Genomic DNA, 25,273 nt, shown 5'->3' on the forward strand with positions numbered 1-25,273 from the left:
TCATGATGTTGTGAAGTATATGAGATCTTTAATACCTGCAGATCTTTTAGCCATTTTTAAAAAAGGAAATGATAGAGTTATTTCTAGAAGGTATGTGGGCACTCAAATGCTACTAGTGTACCTGAATGCAACTCATCTTGAGCTAGTACTGAAAAAAGTGTGAGCGAATCTAAATAACAATAAAAAATAATAAAACAATTGTGTGGGCAAACAAGGGCAAAACATTGATTGTAAATTCAAAATGTAATTCTATGTGCATAGTTTTCCTCTTAGATCTAACTACCACTTGGGAATGCCTCCATTAATCTAGCTACAAGCAATATGTTGTGAAACCCCAAGAGTACTTTTAGTGGTTCTGAAGGGGGCCAGTTTTCACCCAGTGCAGTCTAGTCTGGTAAAAACGTAGTTATCCAGTAGGCATTTATAAAACTGCCCCAGCTTACACACATAAAAGTAGGCACTCAGAAAATACAGCACCTATTATTATTTGATATATGGGTGGACATTCCCAGGGTGCAGTATGGATGGAGTGGGAAAGGGATCGGCACTAATGCGAGTATTTAATAAAATATGTGTTATCTGTGCCAATTTTTACCAGAACATACATGTACAAGATTAGACCTGCCTCACAGTAGATGTAACTTTGCATGGCAGCTTTTGGGGACCCTATTTTATTAAAGGTACCTAAGTACACGGCACCCAGTTATAAAATTACCCTCTCAAAGACCAAACATGAACTAATGTATTCTAAGTAATCTGCCAGACTGGTTATAAGTTTTCATCTGTAATTACACTTAAACAGTCCACAAATAATTTTGTGAGGTAACTGTCTTTCAGAACACTTAAGAGTAGTTACTGTTATTTATGTATATATGACTTATTGAAAGACACTATTTATAATAAATAAATTTCAAATTACATAATGCACATACTTTGATGAATATGGCACAGGTGCTACATGTACACATCCATAAGTCCTTTGTCACACAACATATTCATGCAAAGTACAACATAAAATAATAGAAAAGTGCCCGTAATCAATAAAAAGACACTTCAGTAGTAATAAATTAAATCTTATTAAAACTGATATAAAAGTTGTTCAAGTGTTTTTTCTTTAAGAATCAGATGTGTCATGCAACAGAAAGATGACCTAGGCAGGCACACCATGCATATAGATTTGCATTCATGGTATACAAAGAATTTAAACCATAGTCCTTGGTCGATGAATAATAGGTACCTGAGGCAATGCCAAACTCACGTGTAAAACCACATGACTGATCCATCTCACCTGTCCTTTAAGCTTCAGATTCCAAGCAAGCATATGCCTGAAAATCAGTCAGACAGGGCTTCACCATACAATGATATGTTGCTGCAAAAGGAGACATGACTGCTACTGGATCAGGTTTACAGGACATCATCATTTACCCTTTTCGACCTCACGGGTCAACTTAAACCTACTTCGTTGCTGACTAGTGCAACTTTGAGCTTCTCAAAGTTTGCACGATCAAGAAATGGCTTCATGGAATCAGCTTCTTTTTGGCACAACACCTTGTAAAATCTCAGTCCTGGACCCGAGCTCTTCAGTCCAGGGCAGTGTAGCTAAGTCAACCTGCAGCTGCACATGCAGCTTATCAATAATGCAGTAAACCACAAAAATAGCAAAGTGCCTCCAACAGCTTTGCATAACTGGCAGTTCCCTCTCTTTCTAGAGAAAGCACCTGTGTGATTACACCTCAGACAAGGGGGTGGTTTTGCCAAGTTCTTTAATTCCCTGGAGAATTCGCTTCATATGACCCACTTTCATTATCCCCAGATCCTGAGAAGAAAAAAAAAGAGAGAGAGAGAAAACATTTAGTAGAAATCTTTCTTCAGTTTAGCTTCTCACTAACATCCCCTTTTACAAAGCCATGCTAGCGGCTGCCACTGCAGTATTGATGACACAGCCAGTTCAAAGTGAATAGGCTGTGTTGGCATTACTGTGCGGGTTTATAAAAGGGGGAGGGGGTAAATACACATGTTGATTACCCTTCTGAATACTGTAAAAAAGAAATTAGGATAGTAAACTGACTCAATGTACTTAAAAAGTAATGGTTTCACTAAAAGCAAAATTCCTTGTTTTCCTCCTCTCTTACCATAAGCATGATAATAAGTAACTATTAAAATCTAGAGGCATAGCTAAGGGTTATTTACTAATACTGGGTACTGATCATAAATAGTTTGTCTAGGATTAGCGATGTGAAGGAGTGTTTTATTTTCATTTAATTTCAGTCAGTTCTACCATGTTTTGACATGTTCTAACAAGAAACAGAACAAGAAAATGAGGCACAATCCAACAAAAAAACACAGCAATATGAAAAGGAGTTTTTTTTTGGGGGGGGGGGGGGGACCTAGTTCAGTGCAAGTCTTCAGTGACACAGAGTTTAATTATCCTGTGAATTGCTTTCTATCAAGTGGATTATTATTGGAACATATCTGTCTGACATAATTTTGCCTCTTGTAGACTGGGTGGATAAGGCTTCAGGCTGATGCAAGCGTAAGCTGAAACGTGGCTGTATTGGGATCTTCTGGAATAAAAGTGACTTGCACCATTCTGCCCTGTACTTTATCCAACTTTTTTCAAATTGCTGACAGGAAATAGGGCATGTTAAAATAGAATGAAAACAACAACAAAAAAATGTACATCCATACAAGGGAGTATTTCAGTTTAAGATAAGATGTGGATACTTTTAGAGATTATCTATCTATCTGTCTAAACACACTGTCACGACTGTGGTCATGATCCCACTCTGACTCACTTTATGTCCCGATGGTCAGCTGCTGTGCTGGCTACTGTCTGTAGGGTTTCTTTCCTGTGTGTTTCAAGCCTTACTTTGGGTTCTGTGTATTTCCTGCCTCTGTCCTGTTTATAAGGAATTAGTGCACTTTCATTCAGTGCCTTTGCAATGCCAAAGGTCTCCAGTTTAGTCTGTGTGCAGTGAAGCACTTCTGCCTTGTTTATTGTCTGTGTGCCTGTGGGCACTTCTGCCTTGATTTCTTGTTGCTTTGTTCTTCGCCTGTGCGCACTTCTGTCTTGATTCCTTGTTTAGGGTGCCTGTGTGCACTTCTGTTTCTATTCTTCTTGGTCTGTTTGTGTGCTAGGTTCAGCCTTCAGCCATAGTTCTGTTATTTGTCTATGTGGGTCAGCGTTGTGTCCTGCCTAGTCTGCCTTGCTTGTTCTAGTCCCCTCTACCTTAGCTTCAGCCTTAGTTCTGTTGTTCATCTGTGTGGGTCAGCTTTGTATCCGGCTTGTGTCTGCCCTGTTTGTTTTCGGCTCCAGTCCCCTTCCTGCTTGTCTCTGCCCTGTTTGCTTTTAGCGTGTTTGAAAATCCTGAATCCTGTTCCTGCCATGCTTGTTTGAAAATCCTGAATCCTGCTTGAGTATCCTGAATCCTGTTCCTGCCAAGCTCCTTCCAGTATCCTGAATCCTGTTTCAGTCAAGCCAAGTCCGTTCCTGCATCTGCTTCCAGCCAAGTCCATTCCAGCATTTGGTTCCAGCCAAGCCAAGTCCGTTCCTGAATCTGATTCCAGCCAAGCCAAGTGCATCCTAAATTCTGTATAGTCCTGCTTGGGGGGTTTTGCCTCCTGCTGCCGCTTGACGACAGTAGGCCAAGGGCTCACGTTGTTCCAGAGTTTGTGACTGTTTGTTTAAAGCCTGGGACCATGACACACACACACACACACATACATATAGATGGATGGATAGATAGATATACAAAAATTATTTTAGGAAAAAAATTATTTTAGGAAAAAACATCTCCAACAGTTATGAGAATGAATCAAGAAACATGGAACCGTGCGTCCCAGTCAATCAGACTGTTTGGAATTGAATATTTTATTTCAGACGAATAATTTACTGTTAGGAGAATATGGTGAATTTTTCTTAGTGTTAGTGAAGCATAGGGTATAGATGGCTATGCATTGACTACTCCTAAAAACATAGGACCTGCAACACCTCAGAATGAATGGATACACATTGCAGTAATTGTCATGGTTTTCTAAGGTGTTACTTTTGTGGAGTGTACATAAATGGGGAGACAAAAGATCAGCCCACGAAGGGATGGATATAATCTAGAAGTATAGATATAAAAGGAAAAATAAAAAGTATTAATTACACTCCTTTTTGCTGTTAAATGTTTCATTCCTAATAGTCAGATCAGGGTAGACAGTAAGGGAGATGTCCACCATAAAATCCCACATCCATACCACTGGCTTACTATTTTCTTAACTCATATGATTCCTAAATTCTTACAGCTTTATTCTTCCCTATCATGGTCTCACCATTTTACTCAGAGCTTCCTATTTGTTTCTTGCCTAGATAAACCTCATCTTGGTTTATCTTGATTGGACTGACCCTCCAAGGAGTGTAGACCATAAAGTGCTATGTATATTTTGACTATGTAAAGGATCATAATAAAATGAAACTGGTATATCTGTGGATTTGGTGAGGTGAGACGTGAGAGCTCTCTGGAAAAGGAATTACCAGAATTCACCTCATCAATGTTCTGAAGAAGAAAGATAGTATTCAGAAATGAGAAACAGATAAAAACGGTAGAGGTGAGTGCAACAAAGTGGTGGAACACCACATGGCACTTTGTTGTGCTGGCAACCATCTTTGTTTGTCATTTTTAATTGAAGTGAGAGGACTTTTCCATTAGATGTTTCCACTATAGTTGAATCTTCAGATAAAATTAAGAACACATCTACTTTACTGGTTTCCTTTGTATTTTTACAGGGCAAGAAGGCTATTATGAAACTTTATTATCAGGCTCAAGATAGTAATTTCTATGGAACTAAAATCTCAGTATTTCCAGATGTTTCTAAATGGACCTAGCTTAAGAGAAGCCAGTTTCTTAAACTGAGATAGTCAGTGTTGTCTATTGGAGCAACCTTTCAATTATGTTTTTCCTGTAAATGCTTAGGGGCGCATTTTCAAAACAAAAAAATATCCAAAAAAGTCAAAAAGTGGCAGAAGGATGTTTTTCTTAAAAAAATGTCCAAGTTGCAATTTTCGATACCCCAATTTTAGGCATTTTACTCCACAGTTTGTCCAAATTTCAAGGGGGCATGAGGAGGACATGAATTAAGAGGAATCATGCCTAATTTAGGCAAGGGGATTTATACCAAGGTTTCTTAAATAAATAAATGGTTGCACCTAAATGTAGTTGTGGTTCCCAGCGCTAAGCGCTATTCTATAAATGGCGCATAACATTAAGTGCTGTTTATAGAACAGCATTATTTTTTGGGGCACCACTTTTTTAGGCACCATTTATAGAATTTGTTCCAAAACATCTACGAAAAGGCAATTTTCGAACAAAAAACAGAGACATTTTTGGACATTTCTAGCAAAATGCCCCAAATTGGACTTGGACATTTTACCCCTCCAAATTTCCTTTCAAACAAATAGTTATGATTTTTATGAATAATCACAACTGAGAATTTTTCCTCGAAGGAAAAGGTCTTACTTTTTGAATATATCAGTATAGCTAGGCTATTGCATCAAGGAAGCTCAGAATTACAGAATTAGCAATTGGAATTCTACATTTCCATAGGTTTGGTGGATTTAATTACCATCTTCTTAAGGTTTATGGAGTCTTGTCTCTTTCTATTGTGGACTGTAAGCCTTGTTGATATTTTCTGTATTCCAAGTAGATTGGATGTGCATAGGTTTTTTTCGTTGCTTTGAATTTGACTTTACATTTAAAGTTAAAAAAAGATATATTTGGAGAAATAAGCATGAAAAATTGGAAGAAAATAACACTTTGCTAATTGTTAAGCACAGGGATGGATTATTATGCTTTGGGGTAAACATTGTGCGAATGGAAGGAAGAATGGATTTCCTTTAGTATTATCATACATGTCCAACAGTCAGTGGCATAACTGAAGCCGAAAATAGGCTGGATATTTCAGCAGGACAATGACTTGATACCACAAAATCAGCCTCTTTTATGTTTATTAGTGAAATTGATATATTGCCTTTTTTCTGACATGTAGGTCAAATCAGTTTACAAATCTAATATAAAATCAATGGGAAAACAACAGCCAACTAAAAGGACAGATAATAATTGGGGCGTGTCAAGATGGTGCTGTGAGCGGTTGCGTTTGAAGCAAGCTTCGACCTTCTCCTGCTAAATAATATCCCTAGGACTAAATGCTGCATACAAAGCGTAAAGGGACGCTCCGAAGGGTTCCTTTACCTTCAGGAGCGTCCACTCTGGTAGGACAGGGTCTCGAGCGCTTCTTCCCCGCTCTTTCTTGAGGAGGCGGAGCAGATTCCTTGACGGGGGAAGCCGGTGAAGCGGTCCCCCTCTGGAAGCTGAGACATCACTTTCCCCGCCAAGCTCGACAGCTTCTCTGTGCCCTGCAACAAACGCCAGCTGCGTGGGGTCTACTCTGGAGTCCGGAAGGGGCGAATCGGAGAGGCCCATAAGGGAACCTGGCTGTGCTGGAACAACTGAGACTGCAGGACGAATAACGGAGGTGAACCTAGACAGGATATGGCTCAAGTTATTAGATATAGAGAAATCCCTGGGACGTTCCTCGGAAGATGTAAAATCTTTAAATTTACATGTGAAGGAAGTGAAAGACTCCCTGGATGTGGTAAAACAAGATTTTTCTACAAGAATTGAGGCCTTGCAGAGAGAGACTAAGCAGACAGAAGATTTCAAAGTGGCTGTGATTAAAGATAATTTAGATATTAGAAGGAAGATAGAACAAATGGAGAACTTTAATAGGAGATTGAATTTACGTGTATTGAATTTTCCTAGATTGTTGGGTGTATCTCCAAATGACATGTTCGTAAGATTTTTGAAAGAAAATTTGAATTTTCCACAGGAAGTTATGCCTCCATAAGATCTATTATATACCTAGTACTATGAAAAAAGCAGCAGGAGATAAATCAAATGATTTACAAAATATCACAGCTATTTTGGAGCAAACTATGGAGGACGTCACTGAAAGAGGGACGTTGATAGTGTCATTCGTTTTTCAATAGGATTTGAATGCAATAATGAGACTGTATTTTAAGTCAACTAACCGTATTTTTGCTAGCAAAAAATTTGGCTTTACCCCGATGTGACCAAGGCAACTCAAGAAAAAAGAAAAATGTTTCTCTCTATGAGGTCAAAAGTAGTAGATATAGGGGGAACCTTGCTTCTGGCTTACCCGTGTAAATGTCTCATAAGGTTAAATCAGACAAAATATGTCTTTTATGTCCCTGATCAGCTCAAATCCTTCCTAGAAGCAGAACAATGTCTGAGTTAAAAGAAATGTAGAGAATAATGACACCATAATTTCTGTAGAATTTAATTAGTATTTTGAATTTTGTTAAACTTCACTAATTCCTGCCCCCTCTTTGCTTTTGAGGTCTAAAGAAGCCAAATTGTAATGTAGTGTATTTAGAGATTAAGGATGTTATTTTGAAATAACTGTTTTTCCTATTAATTTTATGGCTGTGTTTAATTTGGCAGTATGTTATGTCTGTTAAAGTATATATAAACAATAAAAATTATTATTAAAAGGACAGATAATTTAAGCATTCAAACTCACACAGAATAATAAAAGATTTCCCTAACATTCACAGCAATATAAAGACTGTATTAGACAACTAGACCCCCATCATAAAAGCTATAAAGGTTATAAATAATAACAGCATAATCATAAACATATCAACAGCAGTTTAAATAATTGCTAAAGATAAGGTGAAAAAAATGTGTTTTCAAGCCAAGACTTAAACTTAGCAAATGACAACTCTGCATGAAGAAAAAGTGGAAGATTATTCCAGAACGTAGGAGTCAGATAATGATAAGCAGAATTACCAGTTGACTCATAGTAAGCTTTCCTTGGTGGTGGTGGTGGTGGGGATAGGGAGCACAAGACAATTGGTATCAAGAGACATAAGGCCCCAACTAGAAGTGTAAAGGATAGTTAGAAAAGCTAAATACTAGGGTGTACCCAAATGATATGCCTTGTGAACTAGGCACAAAATTTTAAACTAGATGCGATAATGTTTAAAGGATGGAGTAGCCTAATAGTTAGTGAAGGGTGCTAAGAACCGGGGGAAACGGGTTAGATTCCCACTGTGACTCTTTGTGACCTTGGGCAAGTCACTTAACTCTCCACTGCCCGAGGTACAAAATTTAGATTGTGAGCCCAGAGGAGAACAGAAAATACCTACTGTACCTGTATGTAATATGTAAACCACTTTGGTTCAACTACTGAAGGTATTACATCAAGAAACACACCATCTATGGAAAGATATCAAACATGCAGTACATGGAAGGAGACCTGATCTCAAACATCCTATGCATGGAAGGAGACCTTAGAATATTTCTGAGCTACAAGAGTTTTGCAAAGAAGAATAAGAAACAATCCCAAAAGACAAGACAGATTCTTAGCTGGTTACAGGAAACATTTGGGAACTGTTATTTCTGCCAAAGGAGATGATAAAAAATACCAACTGAAAGGGTGCCCAAACTTTTGCACCTGCCACATTGTTTTCTTATTTTGAAACTGTAAAAACGTAAAATATTATGCATTCTACTATGAAGAAAACTGTGTTTAAATTTGTTCTACAGAAAAGTTGTGTCAGCTTCAATTCATGTGGGATTCCATTTATTATCATAGATTAACCAGTTAGTGCATATTAATCTACATTTATATGCGTTAATTTGAGCCTGCAAAGAGGTGGGAAAATGCAGCAAAATAAAATAAAATAAATAATTTGATTTAAGTGCAGTTAGGAATTGGATTTACTGAGATCTAGGGGCCCTTTTACTAAGGTTGGCCGAAAAATGGGCTGTGCTAGTGTAGGCACATGTTTCGGGCAACTGCAGATCCATTTTTCAGCGCGCCGGTAAAAAAGGCCTTTTAAAAATTTTTGCCAAAAGTGGACATGCGGCAAAATAAAAATTGGCATGTGTCCATTTTGGGTCTGAGTCCTTACTGCCAGCCATTAACTTAGCGGTAAGGTCTCATGCATGAACCACGTAATCGTCTATGTGCATAGAATGATGATTACTGCCCGGTTTTTGGTGTGCACCAGAAAATAAAAATAAACTTCTGGCGCGCATAGCGGACGTGCTTCAAAAATGAAATTACCGCAAGGGCCACGTGGTACCCAGGCAGTAACTCAAAATTGATGCATGTTGGGCACGCGTAGGCGCCTATGCGGCTTAGTAAAAGGGCCCCTAAGAGGCTTGCATCATTTAACATGAGTTAAACTGTGTTAATGCATGGTTGCAAATGAAACATTTAGAGATTCACTGAAATGTACAATGTGACAAAGGGTACCTTAACTTTTGTAAACAACTGCAATATGGCCATACCAGTGGCGTAGCCATGGGTAGGCCTGGGTGGGCCAAGGCCCACCCAAAATTGTGCACTCTTGCTATGGCTTGCAGAGGTCCTCAAACCCCGTCAGCTGAAGATTTCCCTCCTTCACAGGCAGCCAGTGCTCTTTCAAATGGCAGCTGGCAGCACATGCCTCGAGCTGAAATCAACACCAGCCCCTCTTCACATGCTTAGTTTTCATGCATGCACAGCTTGCTGGCCTTGGCATCAGCTCAAGGAAAGTGCTGCTGGCTTGTTTGGAAGAGTGCTGACTGTCTGAGCAGGAGGAAATCTTCAGCTGGCGGGGTTTGTAGATTCCCCTCCTGCTCAAGTATTTAATATTGTGGGCTTGCAGGTGGAGGGAGGGATGAAGAGCAGAGCAGAGAGTGGCTAGGGACAGGGGGGAGGGCATGAATTCTATGCCCACCCACCTTGGACTCAGGCTCACCCAAAATTGGCTATCTGGCTACGCCCCTGGGCCATACAACACAGAGAAGACACAGCATACAAAGGTGGATGGTTTAACTCAGGGATCTCAAATCCAATCCTTGAGGTCCAGAACCCTAATTGGGATTTCTACAATGATTATGTACAAGATCTATTTGTATGCAATGGAAGCAATAAATGCAAATAGATCTCATACATATTCATTGTGGAAATCCTGAAAACCAGGCTGGGCTATGGACCTCGAGGACCGGATTTGAGGACTCCTGGTTAACTTAATGTAAAGACCCACTAATCGTGGATGTAAACAGGTAACAGTGGCACCTCTCACTATCACTCAAAAATAAGAGCAAGAATTTGTAATCTAAAAAAGCTAACTTTTTGTTTCTGTTTGTCTTGTGTTCCTTAGTGTTCATAATTTGCTATATCGATTTCAACAGAAATTAAAACAAAAGGGACTCTCGGTGGCAAGAAATTACTCTAATATGATAGGTGATACCTTAAATGAAGTTCGGAAATCAACTATAAAACATTACGGATCCAATGTGAAAGTGAATACTTCTATTTTGCATCCTCATACATATGTCAGAGTTTTAGACTACTACATAAAGAAATTAAGAGGCCCTTTTGCTAAGGCACGTAGGCACCTAAGCGCGTACAGCACGTGTCAAATTAGAACTACCGCGTGCCCCAGGTGGAAATTCTAATTTTTACATGCATCCAAAAAGCGCGGCAGAAAATTTCTAGTTTTTACTGCATGGCGCTAACCGGGCGGTAATCAACAGTGTACATGCGCTGACGATTACCACCCGGTTAACGCGTGAGAACTTACCACTAAGTCAATGGGTGGTGGTAAGGTCTCAGGCCCAAATTGGATACGCGCCAATTTTTATTTTGCCGCACATCCATTTTTGGCCCAAAAAAACAAGACCTTTTTTGCAGGAATACTGAAAACTGGACCTGCATGTGTCCAATACATGCGCCTACATCAGCGCAGGCTATTTTTCATTGTACCTTAGTAAAAGGGCCCCTAAGCTGTGTAAGCTGTTAATGTGGCAATTAACGCATGTTAACAGTTAGCAAATGTTAATTGCCACATTAACAGCTTATGCAGAACAGGGTAAAAAAATAGGTGGAGAATGGGTGGGCACTACACTTTACAATTAATTTGGAGTAATAACTGCATGTTAATTATTAATATTACAGTGTGGCACAGTTAGCACTACATCAACATGTGCAGCTAACTGTATTGAGTTATCTGCAACACAACTGATGCATGGTAAAGAACTATTCTCTGCATTAAGTGCATGGCAATATGGTGGGAAAGCACCCAACGATTAACACAGAGGTTTTGCAGTTACCCTACATTAATTTTGGCAATTACCATGCATTAACTGCAAATCCTTATCACAGTTTCATAAATAGGATCCTAAGGGAAATATCCTACCATACATTCTGAAAAGTTAGATGTAATTGAGCGTAAGCGTCTTGGCTATAAAACAGTTCGCCTAATTTTTGGCCTTAAAAAATATGATTATGTCTCTTCCAGCTATATTAAACTAAACTGACTTCCAGTTAAGCCTAGAATTATCTTCAAGCTGGCCTGTTTTCTTGTTAAGATATTGTATGGTTCAGCACCTAATTATTTGTATAACCATTTTCAGTTTTTGAATGTGCGAAGGTCTAGACGCAATAATGACATGTATTTTACTTATCCTTCAGCTAAGGGAAAAAGAAAATTACGTTTATTTGAATCAACTCAATGGCTTGTCTTATATATTTGGGCTGCAGCAAAAAAGCCTGTTTTATAGCCAAGATGCTCACGCGAGTGATCTGGCCAACATTTTAGTACAAAGGTCTTTTTCAAGACCACTGCAAAACAGTCTTCAATTTCCAGTATTGCTTTAATCTGGATCATCGCTATCATTCTCCATTCCGGCACTTAGACTCCTGATGTAGGCCTTTTGGCCGAAACACAACGTTGTGTCGAGTCGATATATTGATTAATAAAGTTTTGTTCATCTCCATAGCCTTTAACACGGTCCAGTCTGGCTGCTTGAAATACCAGAGTTGATTCAAATAAACGTAATTTTATTTTTTCCTTAGCTGAAAGAAAGCGCCCGGGTCACAGCAGCGGCGGCAGCAGCTCATTGTACCTGTCAGAGACGGAGTGTGCCTCGGAGCTGCTGTCGGACGATCCCCGCCCGCCCGGTGCTCGCCGGTCAACGTTGGAACTTGGAAGAGATTTGTGACGTTCTGCGCATGCGCGGCACGTCGGTCACTCTTCATTTATATAGTAGGACTACAGTAATCTAACTGTGGGATCAAGAGTGACTGAACCAAAAATCTGAACTGCTCCACCTCAAAATAATTTTGAATGCATCTTAGCTTTCTCTTCATAAAGAAACATTTTTCACCAAAGAAGAAACCTGGTTTTCCAAAGATCCCTAGGATTTTAATTGATTTAAAAAATTCATAGTTGACCTGACCAATATTAATAGACTTTGAGATATTTTCTGGTTTAGCATCAAACATAAGAGTTTGTTTTTTTCAATATTTAATTTTAGTTTGTAATCTAACATCCAATTTTCTATCAATGTCATACAATGTTGGAGAGGAGATTGATTTATACTAGACAATGATTTAAACAGAATGAGGACAGAAATGTCATCTGCATAAATGTAATGTACAAAGTTATTGCTTTGTAATAACTGACCTAGAGAGCATAAGATATTAAATAGCAAAGGTGAAAGGGGGGGGGGGGGGGATCCCTGCGGCACTCTACACACACCCTCCCAAGAATGGGACAAATCAGTCTTCATCTTTATATGTTCTTTTCAAAAAGTCTCTAAACCACCCAGATACAGTCTCGGTAATACCCATATCCTCAAGTACTTGTAAAAGGATTGTATGATCTAGCAAACTGAACGAGCTGACAGATCAAAGTGCATCAGCACTGCGCACCTTCCCTCGCTCAGAAATCCCCTCACCTTGTCCAATAACGAACCCACCGTTTCCGTACTATAAAAAGAACGGAAACCTGACTGTGTATCATGCAATATGGAAAATTTATTGAGGTACGATTGCAATTGTAACACAACAAGTCCTTCAGTTAGTTTAGCAAAGAAAGGAATCGAGGCAACTGGCCTATAATTAGATGGTATGGAAGATGACAATTTTGGATCCTTTAAAATAGGAGTAATAATAATTTCGGCCAATCCACCAGCAGACTTCCCAAAGATAAATATTCATTGATCCAATCAAAAAGAGCTACTTTAACAAAAAGAGGAGCTGCCTGCATTAATTGAGGGAAACAATTATCTAGCATACAATAAGACTTCTTATATTTTTTATAGTCTGTTAAAATCCAATTAAGAATGCAACTGGGATGAAAAATGACTAGTATAAAAAGTATGCTCACATGCTAATTGCAAAGAAAATGAAACATTTCAGGGGGGTCACAAAAGTCTTCCCCAAGCTTCACAAAAATAATCTGGATCTTTTCAGAAGTTCAGCAGCTTGTTCAAAAGTTTTGGAAAGACACCATCCCAGCTCAGAGACAGACTGACATTATATTAATATTATTGGAACAGCTGGGAAATTCATGGGATAAGTTTAATAATGTTTACTCTTTAGCAAAGGTATTATAAGAAAGCTTATTTTTATTACATAATATATTTGTATTTAAGAAGATTTATCACCTAGCCCATTAAGTTATGAGCCTAGATCTTTTGAATATCAGTCACCATATGCTCAGTTTCATAAGAATCCAATCTAAGGAGACACAACAGTATGAAATACAATACATTAAAGAGAGGGTTGGCTGAAGGGATAAGGTAGCGAGGCCTCACCAGCTCACTCCTTCCAGTAATGGGTACTTGTTGCTTTCTTATGCTGTTCTGCTCCTCTAAAGCTGCCACTAGCTGCCTGTACTGGAGCTGTTCTGAAACAGTAAACAAGGCATGTTCTGTTTCTCCAAAGAAAACAGTAAGCGCCTCATTTACTGTTTCAAAATGGGCCTGGTGCAGTCAGCTAGTAGCCGGAAGGCAGTAAACAGTGGCTTTGAAGGAAAAGAACAGCCAGAAAGAAGCAACAAGTTCCCAGTGCTATGTTTGGCATCTTAAGAGGACTGGGACTTCAGCTGGATGGGGAGTGGTAGATGAGAGTGAGACTAGGGTTGATGCTTAAATTGGAATAGTGGTGGCCGGAAGGGGGCTGGTACTGATGTTGGGACTGTGACTACGGCTGATGCTGATTTTGGGAATAGGGCTAGAAGCAGGGAAATACTGGCAGACTGGGAGAAAGTAACTGATGCTGGAAGAAGCTTGGGGGGGGGGGGGAGTTGAGAAGGGAGATTATGTTGGACTAAAGCTGATTTTGGAAATGGGTTGGGGTCTGGGGCAGCAAGGGGCTAATGCTGATGAAGGGAGTGGGCTGGGACTGCAAGGGGCTGATGCTGATGATGAGAATAGGGCTGGAAGCAGGGAAGTACTGGCAGAGTGGGAGAAAGGAGCTGATGCTGGAAGGAGATGAAGTTAGGGGGGATAAGAAGCAAAGGCAGATGCAGGGTTTACTTGGAGAGAGAATGGCAGAACAATAGATGCTGGGATCAGGAGGAGGAAAGGCAAGATCAATGACTAATAGTGAAGGAAGTAGACAGGTGGATGCTGGACAATAAGAACAAGGAAAACAATGGATACTGGAAAAAGAGAAGAAACAGGCAGAAGAGCAAAGAGTGGGGACATGAGACTGTGGGAGAGCATGGGATCATACTTATGAAGAGACTTTGGGACTGGGTAAGAGATCAGAAGACAGACTAAGATTGGCTGGATATTGGGAGTATAAGTGAGAAATTTAGGGATTGAGTAAAGTGGAATAGTGGGAATTTGCGGACTAGGTGGGGGATAGTAGGCATTAAGCAGGGATTAGGAGGACAATGGGGATTAAATGATTGGATGAGGGGTACGAGCAAGTCAACTCAACTGTTTGTTTTGTTCTAGCCAAATAAGGCTGGCAGGCCAGTTGCAAAGAGAATCCTAGCAAACTGGCTCACTTCTTGTATACAATTCTTCTGTTAACAAGTAGATATTCCTCTTGGTTTCAACGCTAAATCTCATTAGAACAAACTACTGCAATCACAGTAACCTTCCTGAAATCTACCTCATTGGACATTATCTTCAAGACAGCTATTTAGTCCTCTCCTTGTACTTTCATGGAACATTATTATTTTGATGAAACTTTGGTGCAGGACAGTGCCTTTGGTCAAGTAGTACTGGCCAATCTATTCTTGTCAACTGACAACTCTTAAACTTGACTCTGTGAACTACTCCAAGGACTAAGATAACTCAATATGAATCCTGCTTGTTGATGGAAAAAGCAATGCTGCTTACCTGTAAAGGGGTTTTCCCATAAACAGCAAGATTGGTAAAGCACACAATCCTTCCCAACTCCCTGAGAGTTGTCTAATGGTTTTAGCTCTGGAACTAGCTAAGTAGATGAGGCTACCACTGCGAATAGGAAGAGCTGTTCATGCTCAGACTGTGCCAACACTGTTGGAGTGTCACACACTTGAGTGCCTTATCAATCCTGCTGTCTATAGAAAAGCACCCTCTACGGATTGGGAACACTGCTTCTTCAATTTTTAGAGAATACATTCTCATGGTATGAGCATCAACATTGGTAGCGTTCATGCCATAAGACAGGCTCCAAAACGGGGGTGCAAAGTTCACTCAAGATGCCACAACTCCTTGAACTGGTCCAGATTAAAAAGCAGTAAAATTGCTCATTCAGAATTGCATATCAGGTGTGTTTCATTTACAAAACTGTCATTTTAAAATCATTGTCTGTTTTTCCAACCTACTATTTAGAATTTTACACAGAAGGCTAACAAAAGATGTTTCTTATATTCTTGGCCTATGGAAATCTTACAACAGTTTCCATTACATGCATTTATAAGATAAAATCTCAAAGTAGCTAATTACATATCTAAATTCCTTGTTTTCCTTGAACTTGTACATCCCCAATACAGAAGATGTGATGGCCTATTTTGCATAGAATATTGAGATCCAAATTGAGGGGTCCTTTTACAAAGGTGTGGTAAAACTTGGCCTGTGGTAGTATGGGCACGTCTTTTTGGCACACGCTGGTTCACTTTATCGTAGCTGGGAAAAAGGCCATTTTTAATGGGTGTGCGCAAAAATTAAAACTAGCGCGTGCTTATTTACGGCCTGAGCCCTTACAGCCAGCCATTGACTTAGCAGTGAGGGCTCACATGCTACCCACATGACAACCATGTAGTTGTCGCTTTCTCGAGGGCCTTTGCATTCTGTCAGGACACGAGGCAGAACCGGGAATCGTGAGCCCTTGGACCCCTGCCGAGGAGCGGCAGAGGCAGGCAAGACCACCCTGGAACCGGACATATGGAAGGACAGGACTGGAACTCTGGATTGGAAGCAGGCAACTGGAACCGGCAGAACAGGAACCGCTTCACCTGCACTTAGCCACCATTCCGCTGGAGTTGAGCTCCAGCGTGCAGGTGGCCGGCCGGGCTTGGAGGACAAGGCCGGAACTGGAGATCCAGAGGACCCACCCTGGGTCTAGGAAACACGAGGAAGCAATACTAAATACCAGACTGCACTGAGCGCTGCACGCAGCCGCTAAGCCAGAAACACAAGACAGACTATGAAGACAAGATGTACAAAAGCTTAGCAGGAGCAAGGACTAGGGCATACATGCAAGCTAGGCAGAACGGGGATCAGGGAATACCCACAGGGTAAACCCACTAGCTAGGTAGAGGCAGGATACAGGATAATCACCCAGGAAATACACACTAGCTAGACAGAGACAGGATTCAGGATATACACTCAGGATATACAAGCAGGGTTCAGGATAGACTCTAAGGATAAGTACATAAGTAGTGCCATACTGGGAAAGACCAAAGGTCCATCTAGCCCAGCATCCTGTCACTGACAGTGGCCAATCCAGGTCAAGGGCACCTGGCACGCTCCCCAAACGTAAAAACATTCCAGACAAGTTATACCTAAAAATGCGGAATTTTTCCAAGTCCATTTAATAGCGGTCTATGGACTTGTCCTTTAGGAATCTATCTAACCCCTTTTTAAACTCCGTCAAGCTAACCGCCCGTACCACGTTCTCCGGCAACAAATTCCAGAGTCTAATTACACGTTGGGTGAAGAAAAATTTTCTCCGATTCGTTTTAAATTTACCACACTGTAGCTTCAACTCATGCCCTCTAGTCCTATTATTTTTGGATAGCGTGAACAGTCGCTTCACATCCACCCGATCCATTCCACTCATTATTTTATACACTTCTATCATATCTCCCCTCAGCCGTCTCTTCTCCAAGCTGAAAAGCCCTAGCCTTCTCAGCCTCTCTTCATAGGAAAGTCGTCCCATCCCCACTATCATTTTCGTCGCCCTTCGCTGTACCTTTTCCAATTCTACTATATCTTTTTTGAGATACGGAGACCAGTACTGAACACAATACTCCAGGTGCGGTCGCACCATGGAGCGATACAACGGCATTATAACATCCGCACACCTGGACTCCATACCCTTCCTAATAACACCCAACATTCTATTTGCTTTCCTAGCCGCAGCAGCACACTGAGCAGAAGGTTTCAGCGTATCATCGACGACGACACCCAGATCCCTTTCTTGATCCGTAACTCCTAACGCGGAACCTTGCAAGACGTAGCTATAATTCGGGTTCCTCTTACCCACATGCATCACTTTGCACTTGTCAACATTGAACTTCATCTGCCACTTGCACGCCCATTCTCCCAGTCTCGCAAGGTCCTCCTGTAATCGTTCACATTCCTCCTGCGACTTGACGACCCTGAATAATTTTGTGTCATCGGCGAATTTAATTACCTCACTAGTTATTCCCATCTCTAGGTCATTTATAAATACATTAAAAAGCAACGGACCCAGCACAGACCCCTGCGGGACCCCACTAACTACCCTCCTCCACTGAGAATACTGGCCACGCAATCCTACTCTCTGCTTCCTATCTTTCAACCAGTTCTTAATCCATAATAATACCCTACCTCCGATTCCATGACTCTGCAATTTCTTCAGGAGTCTTTCGTGCGGCACTTTGTCAAACGCCTTCTGAAAATCCAGATATACAATATCAACCGGCTCCCCATTGTCCACATGTTTGCTTACCCCCTCAAAAAAATGCATTAGATTGGTGAGGCAAGACTTCCCTTCACTAAATCCGTGCTGACTTTGTCTCATCAGTCCATGTTTTTGTATATGCTCTGCAATTTTATTCTTAATAATAGCCTCCACCATCTTGCCCGGCACCGACGTCAGACTCACCGGTCTATAATTTCCCGGATCTCCTCTGGAACCCTTCTTAAAAATCGGAGTAACATTGGCTACCCTCCAGTCTTCCGGAACTACACTCGATTTTAGGGACAGATTGCATATTTCTAACAGTAGCTCCGCAAGTTCATTTTTTAGTTCTATCAATACTCTGGGATGAATACCATCAGGTCCCGGTGATTTACTACTCTTCAGCTTGCTGAACTGACCCATTACATCCTCCAAGGTTACAGAGAATTTGTTTAGTTTCTCCGACTCCCCCGCTTCAAATATTCTTTCCGGCACCGGTGTCCCCCCCAAATCCTCCTCGGTGAAGACCGAAGCAAAGAATTCATTTAATTTCTCCGCTACGGCTTTGTCCTCCTTGATCGCCCCTTTAACACCATTTTCGTCCAGCGGCCCAACCGACTCTTTGGCCGGTTTCCTGCTTTTAATGTATCTAAAAAAATTTTTACTATGTATTTTTGCTTCCAACGCTAATTTCTTCTCAAAGTCCTTTTTTGCCCTCCTTATCTCCGCTTTGCATTTGGCTTGGCATTCCTTATGATCTATCCTGTTACTTTCAGTTGGTTCTCTTCTCCACTATCTGAAGGATTGTTTTTTGGCTCTAATGATTTCCTTTATCTTACTGTTTAGCCACGCCGGCTGACGTTTAGTCTTTTTTCCCTTTTTTCTAATACGTGGAATATATTTGTCCTGAACCTCCAGAGCTAGGCAGAGCGGGCAACCGGATAACACTAGCTAAGCAGAAACAGGCTTAAGGGTTGACACACAAGCTGGGCAAGCAGGGCTCAGGGTAAACATAGAAGCTGGCCAAACCAGGGCTCAGGGTAAAGAGAGCAAACCAGGAATAACAGGTCAAGGGTCTTGGGCTGACGCTACAGCAGCTCCACACACAGCCAGAGAAATAAACCCAGGCTGTAGCTGAGTATCTCCAAACCCAGGCTGAGAACAAACAAAGACTGAGGCTACAAACACTGAGGAAAGCACTAGAAAGACTAGCAGTCCCCAGACACTCAAACAGAGAGGCAGAGCCCACCCGGAAGGACTAGCAGTCCACAGGTACAGAAAGCAGATGGGTAGGAACCCAGAGAAAGGCTTAGTAGCAGCGCAACAGTACTCTCACTAACCTGCTGATCTTTAGGCATGACATCATGCAAAGGCCCTGAATGCAAGCACAGCACTTCCTTATGAAGGCTCTCACTGATAAGTCACCAGCAGCAGGACAGAAGCAGGAAGTATGCTGACCCCAAAGAGAGGCTTGACACACATAGGAAGTGAGCCCACAGGAAAGACAAGCAGGAGCCATCTTGGAAGCTGGCATAGAGCCGGTGGCAGCCATCTTAGATGCTGGCTCCCTAGAGAGGCAGAGCCCACACAGGTGAGGTCTAGTGGACCAATCAGCACACAAAACCAGAGCCAACACTAACACAAAGACAGACAAAATCCATCAGAGCTGCTGACCCCCAGAAAGAAGGTAAGGCTGAGGGTGGTCACGGCCACAGACGTGACAGTAGTGCACGCCAACATGGTCACACTGCCGATTACTGCCGAGAACATCCCCTGAGGTAGAAAAAGAAAATATTTTCTACCGCGGGATTCGGCACGCTCCAAACTCGGAAGTACTGTCGGGCGCATGAACTATCCCAGTGGTAGTGCCTATTTGGCATATGCTACCCACGTGTTAGCCCTCCCACGGCTTTGTAAAAGGGTCCCTGAGATGCTTAGGTTGGGATGTGCTCAATTCTAGTGGCATTTTACAAACAGCTCAGCTGAACACAAAGCCTTTTGTTAAAATATGAACAAGGGATGTGCAGGAGAGAATGAACGTTTGAAAGTATGCAACCATCATACAAATATACACTTGGAAAAAATAGGTGGCAGCTTTCCTGTGGAAGTGGCAATTTCACATCCACTGTTGCACCCTACTGGATCAATTCAGAGAATACTCGTACATGGATGAGGTAAGTTACAGGTTCAACAAGTAGCTAGGAAAAGGAGGAGAGGAGAAATTCATGTTGTGCACACCCCAAAGTGGCAGCTGGTAAGATGTTAAAGAAAGCAGGTAATTTACTATACCTCTTCAATCCATCCTGCAACCCAAGAAACTCTTTTGTTGCTTTAGAAGGTGATAGGAACCTAAGACTTCATGACTCTCTTCCTCTACCTGCTAACATTTATATCTTTCAACATGTCTCTTGCATTTCACCTTTTCCGTCTATCATGAATTTCACTCTCCATGTTATTTTTATTCTACACAAGTACCATGCTGAAGATCTTCTTCCCTCAGCTGGGAATCCACTTCTCCATTCCTTCTAATCACTCTTCAGTATCAATTTGTGCCAATGGCAGGAGATAGATACACTATAGCACTGTTCTTTATTGAAAGGCCTACGAGTCAGTGGCAGTCCCTATGTATCTCTAGTGCAATCCCCATTGCCTTTTCAGTGATTTTCTTAGTGTGCCTGATAGAATCCTTATTGGCCTATATGGCTGAAGAAGAGAAGGAATTAGGCAGGAAGGAGGTGTGTCAGCTACTGAATGCCAATGAAAGAATGAGGTAGGAAGGATGTGTATCAGCTAGTAAGGATAGAAGGCATGTCAGCTGGATTGGGTCAATGGTGGAAAACACATATAGTCTTGTCCTGCATTGACTGGATGAATAGGAGGGGGTGGCGGGGGGCGAGGAAGGAGAGGGTAAACAAATGACATTTTGCTGCTGCTACAGTCATCTACACCATCAACAGCCAAGTGACTCTTAAGAAAATAGATATATGGCTGGGATTCACTACAAAGTGAGAGGCTACTATGTTTGGTGGGGGGGGGGGGCAAGGAGCTTGGAAGGCAGATGATACTGGGGGTCCTGATAGGTGGCTGGGCTTTTGGGGGGAGGAGGGGCACTTAAAAGGCTCTTTAGTGCTTGGGTTTAAGAAAGGAGGAGACAGGGATAAGATGGATAGGGGCAGTGAATGAAATGGAAAGAGACAGAGAAAATGCTGAGGACTTGATGGGGGAACTGAGAGATGGAGAGAGAGCCAACTGGGGTCATGGTGCCATTAGCATGCACTCATCAGCAATGTGCACAGGAAGAGTTCTGTTGGCTCTCTTCTAACCCTTTTGGGTCCCTTGCTTAACATTTTTTGAACAGCACTAGAGCAAGTGGCCCTAATTTGAATCAGCTGTATACAAGACCAAATTTAGCACTGGACTGTGCAAACAGATGGCTCTGGTTTGTCTTTGGGCAGAAACACTAACAAATTCCACTTCCTCCCATATGGGAACTTCCTGAGTTTTGGTGACGTTGCTCATCCTGTTCTCAGTTTCCAACTCAGAAAAGTGTTTCAAAAAGAAAGTTGGTAAGCAATTGCCGTTGTGAATTATAGTATTTGCTACGTATATAACACAGCCTGCTTCTCTCAATTAGATGAAAGGTAAGGAGGCTGTCCTAGGCCTAAAGAAGATGCAGTATATTGCTGAGATAGCTAACCTGGGCCGACAGTGCACTCACGTTTTGCTGCTTGACTGCTTCTGGTAACCAAAGTCTTGCTCTTATAGGTTTCTACTGTTAGGTGCTTTGACCCCAGTTCACTAATTACTGAGTGGAGTGAAGGAATAGCCAATGGTTAGTGCAGTGAGCTGAGAACTAGGTGATCTGGGTTTGATTTCCACTGTGCTTCCTTGTGACCTTGGGTAAGACACCTAATTCTCCATTCCCCAGGTACAAAACTTAGATAGTGAGTTCACTAGGGACAATACTTACTGTACTTGTATGTAATATATAAACTGCTTTGGTTGTACTTCAGAAAGGTAGTATATCAAGAATCTCAAAAACATAAAACATATTGTTCACAGCTGGCCCAAGGGTGTCAGGCTTACGAAAGAGTCATAGTGCACTGCATTGCTGGTTCTTTGTGGGACTCAACTCTTCTTTTGAGAGTGGAGTGGAGGAGTAGCCTAGTGGTTAGTGCAGTGGACGTTGATCCTGGGGAACTGAATTCAATTCCCACTGCAGCTCCTTGTGACTCTGGGCAAGTCACTTAACCCTTCATTGCCCCTGGTACAAAATAAGTACCTGAATATATGTAAACCACTTTTAATGTAGTTGCAAAAACCTCAGAAAGGTGGTTTATCAAGTCCCAATTCCCATTCCCCTTTCCCCAACTAACAGCAGCCTCTAAAGAACTGCAGTTTTTCTTCTTATTGGAGAATTCCTGTGTTCCAGTTTTTCCAGTCCCTTCTCTCTGCCTCCAGAGTAAATACAGATGATATTTTTTAGATAGTGAAGAGAGCTTCTAGGCCTGGACAAGTAATTGCTCTTGTGAATTCTTTCACTTGGTTAAGAAATTGCCAGCGAATATTCCATCAATAATTAATTATTTAAAGCAGAAAACAGTGATACTTATAAAAATTTTTTTACAAAAACTTGCTATACCAGCTTTCAGGACAGCAAGCCTATCAAAGCAGTTTACATGTCTAAAAGGAGAAAGCAAAACAAAAACCAGCATTAACAGATAGCACCCCACAGAATATTTTGGCAGAAATTCACACACTCTCAGCCCTATTCCTCAAAAGGTTGCTGAAAAAGAGAGTCTTTCATTCAGCCTTAAACTTACGATGACTGAGTTTGAAAGGGAAATTCACTACAGAGTTTCACGTTCAAAATCCCATAGGCCACAATGCTCCTGGGATAGTATTCAAGCCCCACACATAACCAAGCTGGCCTACTCCCAACCATGCTCCTTTCCTCCACAGAGAGGAGGGGGAAGCATTCAAAAAATTGGGGGGGGGGGGGGGGGGGGGGGAGAAGGCGTTCTGTGATTTCTGATGGAAATCCATTTGAAGCTTGCTTCCAATATGGTTAAAAGCAGAGTTAAAAAAGACTGTATAGTCTGATACTGATGCAGTGCTATGTTAGATCTAAGGTTACTAGGAGGGTGATTTCAAAAGGCATTTCCACAGGGAAAAACAGTGTTTATGCACAATATACTTTATAAAATTGCTCTCCTGGGCCCCTCAAGATTAGCAGCAAAACTGGTGGAATGCTGTGTATTTCTGAGAGGAAGACAATTTTTTTCTATTGAAGTCTTGCTGAGTATCTTCATCTAGAAACTTTATAAAATCTATACCAAATTTCAGAAAGGCAATACTACGCTAAGAAGTAAAAAGGAAAAAGACGGATACATGCTGGCCACAATTTGCCCACCTGTAGTTGTGACCCAAAATGAGCTAACAAAACCCACACTGTGAAATGGATGGGCTCTCCATAGGTTTATCATTATTCTGCACCTCCAGGGTGCCACACAATTTTAGTTGGCCATAATCATGAGGTCAAGGCCACAAGAACATTGATAAGCACTACTCTAGGGCAAACGATTGTGATAGTGATAGTGCAAAACCTTCAGGAGACTATTACAACCCTGGTGCAGCAATAGGCCATGCTGAACTTGTTCATGGCCCCACTGCAGCAGGAGATAAATAACAGAAATCAATAAAAAGAGAATTAACAACTGTTATCGTGGCTGCATCTGTTCCACTCTTTCCCAGATGCTGCTCTAAATGCTGATGTCAACAACATGAAAAAAATATCTCCAGAATAAAATATATACCTTAAGCAGGCCACCTCCTGGCGGGCCTTCCACCAGCCATGTCCAAGTGTGGGTCTGGTGTGACTTGTGATATTATGATAGCACTTGTAAATTTTATTTTTTTGATTCTTTTTTATATTGTGGATTTTAGGTGTGCCATATATGGAGGTTTGTGGGAAAGAGATACTGGTGATATAGCCAGTTTAAGTACTATGTCTAGCAGTTACAACTGTTGTGGTCATGACAAACTTGCTAAACTTCTACACCAAGTTTTGTTTTCCTGTGCTCTCAACTCACTGACAATTCTTCTTACTAATGCTCACGCTATAAATATGAAGGTAGATAATATTTGACTTTAATTGTTGAGAGGCAACTATACATTTCCCCCCAGATCCTATATAGTGCATCTTGAGTTGCGCATACAATTCAGGTCATATTCTTTATTGCATGTGCAACTTAATTATCTTAACAAGCCAATCAGCGTGATAATTGCCAACAGGCAATTATTGATACTAATTGGCTTTAAAATTTACATGCACAACTTGCTAAACATATTCTATAAAGTGATGTGCGTAAATTCTAATGTGTGCTGGTGGTGGACTCTGGTCCTGGGGAACTGAGGAACTGAGTTTGATTCCCACTTCAGGCACAGGCAGCTCTTTGTGACTCTGGGCAAGTCACTTAACCCTCCATTGCCCCAGGTACAAATAAGTACCTGTATATAATATGTAAGCCGCATTGAGCCTGCCATGAGTGGGAAAGCGCGGGGTACAAATGTAACAAAAAAAGGGCATGGAATGGGCGGATCATGGACATTACTAAAAATTATGCTCAATGTTACAGAATACACTTGCCTAACTTAGTCACTAGCATGTACACCAAGTTTTATTTGGCGTAAATTCCTGCGACTAGATTTAGTCTTCTGAATGGGCCCTAGGTGTATTTTATAAACTATGCCTAAAGTTAGGTGCAGTTTGTAGAATATGCCCAGGCGTATTTTTTTGCAGTGCGAGTTTTATGACATCATATATAGAATCTAGCCCTTTCCCCAAGATTCTATATAATGCATCTTGAGTTGCGCATGCAATTCAGGTCGTATTCTGTATTGCATATGCAACTTGATTATCTTAACAAGCCAATCAGTAGTGATAATAGCCAAATAACAGGCAATTATTGACACTAATTGGCTTTAATTAGAATTTACATGCAAAATTTGCTAAACGTATTCTATAAAGTGATCTGTGTAAATTCTAATGTGTACTGCCAAAAAGGGGGCGTGGCTATGGGCATGGAATGGGCAGTTCATGGGTGTTACTAAAAATTATGTGTGCAGTTATAGAATACACCCACTCCATGCCTAACTTAGGGGTCCTTTTACTAAGGCACGCAGGTGCCTATGCACGGTCCAACACGCGTCAATTTGGAACTACTGTCTGGCTACTGCGTGCCCCAAGCGGTAACTCCATTTTTTACACGTGTCTGATACGTGCGGCAGAAAATATTTTTTAGTTTCTACTGTTTGGCGC

The 25,273-nt window shown here is 41.3% G+C and overlaps 1 protein-coding gene across 1 annotated transcript in view; it reads right to left on the reverse strand.

Moving 5' to 3' along the window:
* Positions 1 to 210: 210 nt before the first annotated feature.
* Positions 211 to 25,273, reverse strand: part of DGKH (diacylglycerol kinase eta) — a 676,008-nt gene continuing 650,945 nt past the window's right edge. The window contains 1 exon segment of the mRNA XM_030202410.1: positions 211 to 1,816. Coding sequence (XP_030058270.1) covers positions 1,727 to 1,816 — 90 coding nt within the window. The 3' untranslated portion in view covers positions 211 to 1,726.

The sequence above is a fragment of the Microcaecilia unicolor genome, chromosome 4 (genome assembly GCF_901765095.1).
Source record: "Microcaecilia unicolor chromosome 4, aMicUni1.1, whole genome shotgun sequence".
NCBI lineage: Eukaryota > Metazoa > Chordata > Amphibia > Gymnophiona > Siphonopidae > Microcaecilia > Microcaecilia unicolor.